The 12,208-nt window shown below is 41.3% G+C and overlaps 1 protein-coding gene across 3 annotated transcripts in view; it reads right to left on the bottom strand.

The window, feature by feature from the left end:
- The window catches only part of mfsd8 (major facilitator superfamily domain containing 8), a 58,411-nt gene that overhangs the window by 35,958 nt on the left and 10,245 nt on the right, over positions 1 to 12,208 (bottom strand). For all 3 annotated transcript variants that reach the window (XM_041200249.1, XM_041200244.1, XM_041200256.1), the window contains 3 exons: positions 7,027 to 7,118; positions 4,415 to 4,458; positions 3,349 to 3,589 (listed from right to left, as the gene is read on the bottom strand). In XM_041200249.1, the coding sequence (XP_041056183.1) occupies positions 3,349 to 3,589; positions 4,415 to 4,458; positions 7,027 to 7,057 (316 nt within the window). In that variant the 5' untranslated portion in view covers positions 7,058 to 7,118. The remainder of the gene's footprint in view (positions 1 to 3,348; positions 3,590 to 4,414; positions 4,459 to 7,026; positions 7,119 to 12,208) is intronic.

The following is a 12,208-nucleotide window of genomic DNA, read 5'->3' as shown; positions in this document are numbered from 1 at the left end:
TGTTCTAACTAGATTGATAAAAATGCTCATATTTCTTACAACCTTCTAGGAATTAACTGGAAATTCTTTAATCCCTTGATGCTGTAATCTGCACACCTTGAAGCGAGTTGCATTTGCGCTGCTAAACCATCTTTACTGATACATTTCTTTATGAATCTGCCACATTTAAACATATAAATAAAACAAAAAACAAGATGGACAGCTCTGATTTGTAATTAAGATCATGATTAAATTAATTATATGCCCTGATGTGCTGGCCAGTGAATGCTAATCCCCAACTGGGCATTAACTACCCTCTGAAATGTCCAAGCAAGCGAGTCAGTTCATGGGCAGTTAGGGATGGGCAATAAATGCTGGCCTTGCCAGCGACACCCACATCCCATGAAAGAAAAAAGAAAAAATTAGTCATTAAGCTTTTTTTATTTTATAAACACCAGCCCAGAAATTCAGGCACACCTATTAGTTGACAGGTGAGAGGCAGGGTACACTTCCTGCACATGAATGAGGTGTGAGGCTTTCCAGATGTTGTAATCTAGTGTAACTGGGTCTTGCCCTAAATTTATCTTGTGCCCACACAGATAATGGAGAAATTGCCTCAGTAGGGCCCCAAGAATTGAGAGTCGAAGATTACGGTACACTTTGCATTTTAGATTGGACAAAGCTGTGTACACCACCAAGCCCTGAAGGTGGAACTGAAAAGAGACCAAAAGACTATTGAAACTTTCACATAAAAAAAATTCCTCTACTATCCATATTGTTATATTTTACTGTATATTTCATTCATGAGGTGTAATACCAAATCATACAGCCCAGAAAATTCTGGAGTTAATTTTTGATCTGTGCTGAGTTTGCTGCTCTCAGCCAGGTGAATACTGCACTCCCACAGTTGGCCTCAGTGCACCTGAGCCACCAGGGAGCAAAATCAGGATTGAGCTTGAGCTTGACAGCCATTCTCAACTGTATGAAAACCTATACTGAGATGCACTGTCCAGCTTTCCACATGGTCCTGGGCGGGGGGGGGGGGGGGGTGGGTGTGTGTGTGTGTGTGTGTGTGTGTGTGTGTGTGTGTGTGTGTGTGTGTGTGGTGTGGTGTGTGTGTGTGTGTGTGTGTGTGTGTGTGTGTGTGTGTGTGTGTGACATTTTCTGTGAATTGTGCAAGAGCCAGTACCATCAGAAAAGAGAAAACTGTGGGGGGAAAATTGTAGGGGAAAAAAACCCGCAAGCCTTACATACAGTTCTTTCAGGCCAAATGTTTTCCCTTTGCCCTCTTCTGTAAGCAGTTGGGGTACAATTTGAAAGGTGCTGATCACCCTGCAGCACCTCACCCAAGCAGCCATTCATATACTGAGTCAATGCCAACAAATTCTTCAACTAAAGGGAACCTCATACCCAAAGACTGATCCTGACATTACCTAACATCAACATAATCACACTTAGTAGCCAGGGTTTACAGATAGCAATCAAGAACAGGACTCTTTGGCTGATTTTCTCCCTCCCTAGCCCAAGGACACCAAGACATATTTTAGCACCATTACAAGCTTTAAGATCAACTAATTCAGCAGGGACAAGAAATCAAACCTATACCTTTCTATGCTGTATAGTTTAATGCTTTGTCTAAAGCATCAGATTTGAACAAAAAACCTAGGCTAATATTCTAGTGCAGTATTGAGGGAGTGCTGCATGGTCGGAGGTGCCATCTTTCAGATGAGATATTTATCCAAGGTCCTATATACCTTCTCAGGTGGATGTAAAAGATCCCATGGCACTTTTTGAAGAAGAGCAGAGAAGATCTCTCCTGTGACCAGTGTAATATTTATCCCTCAACTGACATCAGTAAAACTCAGATTATCTGGTCATTATTACATTGCTGTTTGTGGCATCTTTCTGTGCACAAATTGGCTCCACATTTCCTTCAACAGTGATAACACTTCAGAAGTACTGCATTTGCTCTATCCTCAGGGTGTCCCAAAACACCCTACAGCTAATTAAATACTTTGATGTACAGTTTACTGTTGTAATGTAGGAAATGCGGCAGCCAATTTGCATATGCAAGGTTCGAAAAAACACCAATGAGAAAACGAATAGATCATCTGTTTTTGACGATGGTTGGAGGATAAATATTGGTTAACACACCAGGGAGAACTCCTCTACTCTTCTTCGAAATAGTGGCATGGGATCTTTTACACCAACCTGAGAGATTCGACGGGGCCTCGGATTAATATCTCATCTGACAGATGGCACCTCTCACTCTTTCAGTACTGCACTTGAGTGTCAACCTAGATTTTGTGCTCAAGCCTATGTAGTTGGGCTTGAACAAAAAACCTATTGACTCAGAGGCAAGAATACTACCAACTGAAGCATGGCTGACACCAAATTTGTACCATTAACCACTGGTGCAAACCTGATTCTTGGAACCAACCGGCAATATGCTGATGGACAAACACAACAGAACTAGCCAGGTCATATTTGTCATACAAACTGGCTATCCATCATCATCTAATCACTGGAGAAGTATTACTTGTGTTATGCCACATGGCACAGCATCTATATATCAGTGCATACATTTTGGTACAATTAGTTTCAGTTGAAGATGGCAGCACAACCAGGATCACATCCCTGAGCTGTATCAAGGATCACGGTTGTCAGAATTCCCACTGCAGGGTAAAGACAATGGCAAAAGAGGGAAAGAGATGAAGAGGCCCCATGACTCGTTTATTGAAGGTAAAAAGGTTTCCTAACAAAACAGGAAATAACACAACATCAACTGAATTAAATTAAAGTTTCAAATGAACTCCAGCAGTTATGTAAGTTATCTAATTCTTGACAGGACTGCAAGAGTCACCTGACATGTTCAAAGACAGAATCCTCCACACACCAGAAACTTATTTTTACTCTGTAAAATAGCTATTTGAACAGAAATCTCAGCAGCACATTACTGAAGAGGACTTTTATTTCAAAAATGATTCACAACACCTAAAGATCCAACTTTTATGCAGAACCATTTCAGGAGATCATCAGCAAAGCAATTGATTAGTGGGGGAAATGGCTTTTGGATATGATGATATTTAGAAAACTGAATAAGCCAAATGGAACGATAATAGTTTCAGGAAAGATTTTAACAGAACAATCAGCGTTATATAAATTAAACCCGAATATTCAGAATCAAACTAAAGCCTAGCAAATTTTCTTAAACGACCCTGTTATTTATATGTATTTAAGTTTTCAATGCTTTCTGAATCAGAATATAAGGATAGCCCAATAAACTTAGCCTTTACCCTAGAATTTGTCCATTTTGCTAAAATTCATAATAGTGCTACTTGCATTTCTTTCACACAAGCTTGGTCTTACCTGCTCCAAATCCAATAAATGCTCGACTAAGCAGCATATAGTACTTATTATGTGATGGAAGGGCATGTACATAGCCATAAAGTATGTTTGCTGCAACATTAATGAAAATTGATATAATAAGAGGTTCTCTTCTTGGTCTGCAATTTGACCATGCACCAAATAGTGGAGAAGCAACCATTTGTCCCAGGCTATAAGAAGCAACGACCCATCCAAGAAAACTGGCATCTGCAGAATTATCCACCTGCAATAAAGAAGCATATAGTAGCAATGTTAAACAACTTTCTGTATATAACTTAAAACATGTTAAGAACAAACAATCTTAATCAGTCAGTATTAAGGATGTCTAACGTTTTTCCATCTATGATTACTTAATCTCTATTTGACACTTCAGTATATCCTTTCCACTTAACATTTAATTTAGGCAGCACTGGTTTCCAGTCTGTGCCTAATGTTAATATCTTTGCTGTACCACCTATGTGAGAGTGAACTAGGGTCACTTTCAAGTAGCATTCTTCAATCATAATCAAATAGGAGCACCATGGTGGAAAGAAAAGTGTCTACATGAGGTGTCCAAAAAAGCCATCATCACATGCTTCAAAAAACACATATCCTCCAGATACTCACTGATATCAGTATAAAAGGGAAGCTTTGATCTGGTACAACCTACTCTTAGGATACGTATCTATATTAGAGAATTCTTCAGAGAAAAAAAGGAAAGAACTTGCATTTATTTAGCGTCTTTCACAACCTCAGGACATCCCAAAGCACCTTACAGTCAATTAAGTCCTTTTTAACTTGTAGTCTCTATTGCACTGTAGTAGACATGGTAGCCAATTTGCATGTGGTTTACTGTCTCATTCAACAGTGCAGCTCTCCCTCAGTATTGGAGAGGGACTTGAACCTACAACTTTCTGACTTAGAGGCAAAGGCACTACCACAGAGCTAAGGCTGACAGCTTAAATAATCCTGATCCGAAATCAGCTTGGGGTTATACAGGTATTGAAAATTGTGATTCATACAAAACTATGTAATTCAATATGAAATGACTAAGAAGAAAGTCACAAACCTTTTGAAGAAATGGCCATATAGAAGCCATTACAATTGAGAAACCTGCAGAAAAAAAGATCATTTACTATATATAGTCAGTACAGCCTTCTTCATAACAAAGATATTTATGTTTTAGTCATTGTTGTTTAAATACATATCAAATCAAATGAATATTGTTAGTCTGATCTTTCATATCTTAAGACCATGGGCCGAATTATCTCAATTGAGGTAGGTAGCTTGAGTTGGGAAATTTCCTGACTCGGCAGACCCACCAAGGTTAACCGGACACCGTTAGACTAAATTTTTTGCTTCAGGGAGGTGGGAATGCAATTGAGTCAGGTCCACCGACCCCAGAAGCAAAATCCTAGATGACCATGGGGACGGGCAAGTGCCGAGGTGGGCTGGGTAGAAGGCTTGTCTCAATTCTTGGACTTGATTCCAATTGTTTTAGAAGCTGTTAGGCCCTCGAGCTCTCACTCCTCCACCCCCTCACCCATCTCCATGCACTCTCATAGCCCCTCATGCCAACTCCATTGCCACTTATCCGATATCCACCATGGCCAGATCGCAGCAGCTTTTAACAATTTCATGCACGCTTGATAGTGAAAAAAATCTAATTCATGAAACCCATTTAAATTTTTAAATCTCCTCAAGTGTTCAATCTCATAAAAACAAATAAATTTCTACTCAGACCCCATATCAAAGACAGCTAATCATTTAATATCCTCTTAAATTGTCAATCAAACTGTGAACTCAGAACTCCCTGCTGGGATAAATGTAGCCTCTGAAGCTCGGGTAAGCATTCATAATGACATAATAATAGCCCTTGGAAAGTGTCAACAAGAACTCTATTGAAACTGCATGAACAGATGGTAATTTTGTTCTAATCTGCACCAGATGGCCTGTCAATCAAAGCAGTCCAGCAGACTTTTTTTTTTAAACTCTTACTGACAGTTTACATTTTTTTGAGTTCAAAGATCAGGGGATTTAAAGTAAACTTCAAATCATGACACTTAAACAGACCCTTCAAGAGTTTTAAAGTCTATTCCATCAATTCATGACTTCCACACTGTGGGTTAAGGCTTTCGGAAAAGCCAAAATAGGGTCTGTTTGAACTCGGCACTAATTTCAAATGGCTCTGCAGAGTTTGGGTTTCACACCTGCATGAGTCATGTCCTGCCCGCTAACCCCTGCCAGCAAAAATTGGATCCGTCAGAAATGGGGAGGGGGGGCTATTTCTGCATCCAAGTCCTTCTCACCATTTTTAAAGGTCAGTGAAGTCTTTCTAACTCTGCAAAAATCCAGCCCCATGTTTTTAAGCTACCCACTTTGAAAAAAACTTATTTCCTTCCCCATTATGTTCTGGTCTTAGTGGTGACAGCTCTGCAATCTGCCTCCTGTCCTCAAGCAATGCTGACTTGGTCTGGCCCACTAGAAAGTATTTGAGAGCAATCCAGTAACAACTTCCTGCCTGATGTCTCCTTTCCTTCTAGCCCCAATGGCCAACTCTCTACTATGCTGCTGAGATCACATTGATGCTTCTGGGTATGTTGTTACAGTCAATTTTTTTAAGACATGTCAGAAAATAATCTACTCTGGCAGAATGCTCAAGATTAAAAAAAAAAGTGAAATCTACATGTTATAGAGCATTAATGATAATTCCTCATCTGTGCAACTAGGGACTTATCCAAAGGCTGGGGGTGGAGGAGGGGGGAAATAAAGTAAATAAATATATCTGATGGCAGGCTTGCCTCAAACACCTCCACATAAACAGCAGCACTGACCTGAGGTCAGAAAGTCTGCCCACACCCTAGGTTGGCACAGGAACATAATGTTTTTTTTTAAATAGGCAGGGCTGTGAGAGAAAGAACTAAATGCTGAATGAAAAATATTAACTTAATGGATTTGGGAAAGCAGAACTTTACTAGCTATTAAATAATACTTCAGGAGTAAAATGGGATGAATATAAACGTACAATACTTAAAAGTGTTTGCTGTCCTAAGGTCACATGTAAACAAAGGCTTGCATATATATAGTACCTTTCACAACTTCAGGGCACCCCAAAACACTTGACAGCCAATTAAGTACTTTTGAAGGCTGGGATTTTCCGGTCCTGCCCATCACGGGAATCGTCATGGGCGGAATGGAAAATTAGACAGCCAGCAAAAGGTCCATTGACTTTTGGCAGGAATTTCTGGTCCCGCAACAAGCGGGGCCAGAAAATCCTGCCCGTAGTCACTGCTGTAGCATTGGAAAAGCAGTGGTCAATTTACACACAACCTCACACAAACAGTAATATGATAATGACCAGATATACTGGGAGTTTTGGCCAGAACACCAGTGATAGCACCCCTGCTCTTTGAAATAGTGCCACAGGATTTTTTATGCCTACTTAAAAGACAGACTAGGCCTTGGTTAATGTCTCATTCAAAAGATAGCACCTCTGACAGCAGAGTACTACCTCAGTACTGCTCTGGAGTATCAGCCAGATCTTTGCACTCAATCTCTGGAATGAGATTCCATTGGAGTGGATAAAAAAGATAATTCAACTCAAATGTAGTCCAGTTACGTCACAATTAATCTTTATACATAAAATGGATCTCAGTGGTTAACTCCAAGTGCAATACCTACCGATACTACTGAGGAACATAGTGAGGTACATTATCCGGATTGATGTCCAGCGGCTTTGATTTTCCTGCAGTGTCTCAACCAATGTGCCTTCACTGCAAAATAAACCATTTATTTGGAATCATTGTTTAGCTTTGTTTCATTTATAACAATCTCCATAGACCAATGATGTTTAAAAAGAAATTCGAACTTCCAGTTAGTAGCTGAAAAGGATAATGTGACAAGATTTCACGTTTTAAGGTTTTTAATGTAACAAATGACTAAAAACACTATTGACTAAATGCTATTTTTGTAGCCAATTTATATTTTAAACCGCAGAAAGAAACATTCCTCTTTTATACTTATCACATATCTCACTCGCTACAGAATTACAATCCTTATAGCAAACAGTCCACTGTCGTTTCCAGCTTCCAATGAGTTCAATTTTTCCCCATTTTGCTGAGTAGTAATGTGAATGACTACCTCAAGATTTCCCTTAGTTTTCAGGGAATTTCCTAAATCCACTACCAACAGCAAAGCCTGTCTCGATGAGTTTTCCTCTCTGACTGTGGGATGCATCTCTTTGACGAGAGGCTATCTCCCTCCCACATCTGGCTGTGGTAGTCCGCAAAGCCAAGCAGCCTCTTCTCTCTGCTGGCCACACAAAAACTGATGTCTGGCTGTGATATTCATTGATTTATTGGGAAGCCTGGACTTGATCTCACAAATGGCTTCTTCTGCACTCTTCCCCATGTCAATGTGAAATACATTAGCCTTGCATCCAAGTAGAAATGTTGATTAGCCATTCTTGACCTCAATCTTTCATCTTAGAAGTAAATGGGCAGTTTACAGCACAACTATTCACAACCCGATACTTTCAACAACTTTCTGGGACATTGGGGAAATCAAAGTTCACCCTTTGTGAACTCAAGAGACTGCTGCCATTGTATCCAAGCATGAACAACTTCCCCCAAAACCCCAGCAACACAATCTGGACCTCCATTTGATCTTCAATCATGCCACGCCTGTTGTCAAACAGACTTCAGAGCTGCTCACATGACCCCTTTGTTTTGCCTTAAAGGCACAGTTCCAAAAGATAACAATCTGATAAACCTTGTGGTTACAACAAATTTCACTACTTAGACAATTGAGATTTTGTACACAAGACATTACCATCACCAGATTCCTTGAGCTCCTACTCTATTAAAGAAAGTTGTTGATAGATCTACCTCATCCTGATGCTGTTCAAGCAGAGAAGGAAGAGAGGAAGATGCTATTCATCTGCTAGTAAGCAAATTTAAGACAAATTCATTCATGTACTGCATGCACAGTTCCCCTCTTCTTTCATATAATTTCAACCTTTATTTGAATATTACCAAGAAGAGCAATAAAGAAGATAGGTACCTCTGAAATCACAAGGGTAGAGCACAGACAGGGTCATTGCTGCCACATTTTGCTCCCTCTTATTAGTCAAACTGTCCCACAATATAATATGCTGGTTCCACCCACGAGGGAAAGGCATAAACAGACTAAAAGAATATAACAATCATCATTAGGATATAAGCTGACTGAAGTACACATGCAGACAACAGCTTATGAAACTCTTATCTGAGCAATAGCAACCAAATAATTCACAACAAAAAGAGCTGTGTGTAAATTGTGCAGTAGGGCCCTTACATATTTTAGATAAGTTCCATATTCATTAGCTTTACCTATCAAGTTATAAGCTTTAACTATCTTATTCTTTTTCCAATAAAAATATGGTTTTAAAAGTCTTTATATGCATGGAGCATGTTTTAATACTTTAGAACTAGACTACCAATAAATACCAATAAAGGTATTTGGCCATCATTTTGGAAAGTTCCCAAGTGCAGGTTAAAGTTAGAAACTCAAAGAAAGCATAGATACCGAGACACCAAATACTCATAGAGCCTGTTTAAATTCTGTGACTCATTGGCAGCATAAATATTTTAAAGTACAACGGATTTTCAGGTTGGTGGTGAAACTGACAGCTGCTCACAGAGTTTTCAGAAGCTTTTGAGCAGAGGCTTGTTGTCTTCAATCATTTGGTTCATCACAGGGCCCTCTACAGGGGATCTGTGGCAACTGGGAGCAGGGCAAGCAACAGTGAGGCATTTCAACTAATCAGATTGAAGAATCCACAATGAGGCATGCAAACTGCAAACCAGAAAGTATAAATTAGATTTAAATCATGTACATAAAGTGAAATAATGATTGGGAAGAAAGATCAAATTGAGAGAAAAAGAGAGAGACAAAAAATATATGTCCAACACTAACTAAATACTGAAGGAATGAGACACCACACTTATAAAATAAAATGTCCAAGGCCAGTGAGGTTGTTTGGCAGGGAGGAGGAAATGCACAAGGCATGCAAAAGCTAGCTGTAAGGATAGTCGCAATGGATGTCTGGTCCCATCCAACACCAGGAATAGGTAGCAGGACAGTTTGTTTGGTAATGGCCAGAGCACACAGAGGCAGTTGGAGGGTTGGGGGGTCTAAGTGGGACGCCACATTTCATCTCAACATGCATTGAAAACTGCCCTGTCACTCAATAAGAATGAGAAAATGCACTGGGGAAAAGATTTGCTCACATAGGGTCATTATGCAGACTTACGCTGATTCACCAATGGAGGCAGTGCCGCAAGCCAGTACCTGATTGCCAGTGAAGCGTTCTTCAATGATATTAATCATGAAGAGTGCACAAACTGTGCACGTAGAGGCTCACACACCACCTCCCCTGGTGGATTGACGTATGTCTATGTAGCACTGCTTCCATGAACAAATTTCTCCTCCATTGTGTCTTCATGTTCCTGCAATACCTGTAGGTGGCACTATGACATGGCCGAGTCAACAACGAACTTTGAGCTTGAAGATTCGTGTATTGAACCCAAAGATAGAAATAATTGAGGAATGTTCAAATAGTTGCCATGAAAGATCAATGAGATGCAGGTGCAAGTATTTTCCACAATATTATGCTTGTTCTTTGTTCTTTTATGCAAGTCTATTGATCCCTTCCCACACCTTGTCACCTTGTCATAATGGCTCCACTTCCAAGCAAAAGAACAAATCATTCAAACTTTCTGCAATTATGCTGATTCAAACTGGGTGCAAAAGTAACCCCAGGATTTTACATGCAGCAGGTAACAGTCATTTTTAAGGTGTTTTATTTATATTTTTGAGCAATTTAAAAATAAATCTCGTTGAGTCCGGTACTACAATTTCTTTTTCTTTGAATTCATTATTATTGCACCCAGCATAAGTCACATTCAAAATTGAAAAATTTGTACGATTGCATCTTCTTAAACATGCTGGCCAAGAGTGAAAGCTGTGATCAGAACTACGCTCAAATTCGCACTAGTTTCGCAAAGTAGTTTTTTCTCTCATGTTTCTGCTCAAATTTATCTGCATATTGCCAAACTCATATCAGCTATGAACAGTTTTTTGTAACATAATTTTTCTTTAAAAATTTGCAAAATATTCCTTGATATATTAAAAAGTGGTTGCATGGCACAAGTTTAATGAATATATCTGAAAATGGGTTTATCACAAAAATTAAGCATTTTTAACCAGAGGGCGGAATCGTCCCAGATCTGCACAAACCCTGGTAGCAGGCGGGAGAAAGGACATTTACTCGCTGGCCGCTTGAGTGTGTTTTCGCGCTATGTCATCCCATTTTCGACCCGTCCTGCCTCATAAGTAATGCATTCTCGGGAAACACGCCGGATCGCTGGCAGGGGAGCCTCTGATTCAACTGCCCTGCCATCACCTCATGTCTTCAGTAACAGGATGCCTTATTTAAAGGGTGCCCCTGCACAGAGCTAGCACTCTCTAAGGGATTGGAAGCTGCTGCAAAGTCATTGCTGCCAAAGGGAGGAAACATGTTGCCCCCAAATTTAACGACGCCTTCCTTACGTGCCTATTGGAGGCAGTGGAGGCCCGCCGTGATTCCTCCACCCCTGCTTTGGGCAAAGACCAACAAGCAAGGTGACAAATCCAGCATGGGAGGCAGTCGCAGCAGTGGTCAGTGCTTACGCCCTGCAAAAGAGGACAGCCACCCAGTGCCAAAAGAGGATGAATGATCTCCTCCGTTCCACCAGGGTAAGTCACTCTTCTCATCACTCTCAACTCACACACTCACAAACGCATCACACATCCACAGGGATCTCACTCACTGGCAGTTCAATGAACATCACCATTCACTCTCACACACCTCTTAATTTGCCCTGCGGATAATGTTCTCATCCCATCCATGGCACCACTCACCACCCACACTTGCCAGGCATCCTTATCATCTGGTCTAGCAGGCGTCCTGCTTACACTCTCTCCATCTGTCTTCATGCAGGACAAGCTGGCACATAACAAAAGGGAGAGGCCACTGACTGGTGGAGAAATACCCGACGTCAAAGTCCTCACAGACTTTGAAAATAAAGTCATCCAACTGGCCAGTGATGGTCTGGACCGTTCCTGCGCTGATGGTCAGGTTGGTGGTGCTCAACCAAGTGAGGATCCAGCAATACAACATCCATCAGACAACCAGGCAGAGAGTGAGTTCCCTATTCCGCAGTCCCCTGCCATGCACTAATTATCTCTCCTTGCTTCCGCAGGTACATCTGGGAAGCAGCCCGGGGGATCCACAACCTAGGTCCTTGAGTCAAGCCCAAAAGGCCCGTCACAATGTTCACCCACACTCTCCACCAATGCAGAGACACACACCTCGGGGGGACCTAGTTCTAGTGTAACCTCAGGATCACAATCTGATGAGCATATCGCACTGTCTGATCCAAGCAAGCGGTGGCAGGGACTTCCCAAGTTTCCGGCACTCAGAGGACTGCTGGAGGCTAGAAATCTGCTGAGTCCGAGTTCGGTGACGAGCCTCTGGACTTGCTCATACCTCAGTTGCTGGAGCTGCAAAGGCAAGCTCAGGAACATCAGGAAAGGATGTCTGCTGTACTTCTCAGATTGCAAGGATTGATGGAGGAGTCCGTCCACCTTCACTCTGAGATGATAGTGCCAGCACGCCAATGCACTGAGGTCAACACCGTTAGGATGGCGGCCGCCATGGAGACCTTGGTCCAGGACATCAGTCCTGCAGGGCTGCGCACGCTGAACACCATTGCTGACGCCATTGTTGACCTCCAACAGCGTCAGTGTGAAAGGGGTGGGACCAGATTGATCTCGCTCTAGC

This window comes from Carcharodon carcharias, chromosome 1, assembly GCF_017639515.1.
Source record: "Carcharodon carcharias isolate sCarCar2 chromosome 1, sCarCar2.pri, whole genome shotgun sequence".
In the NCBI taxonomy this organism is placed as follows: Eukaryota; Metazoa; Chordata; class Chondrichthyes; order Lamniformes; family Lamnidae; genus Carcharodon; species Carcharodon carcharias.
This window is presented reverse-complemented; position numbering and strand designations above follow the sequence as displayed.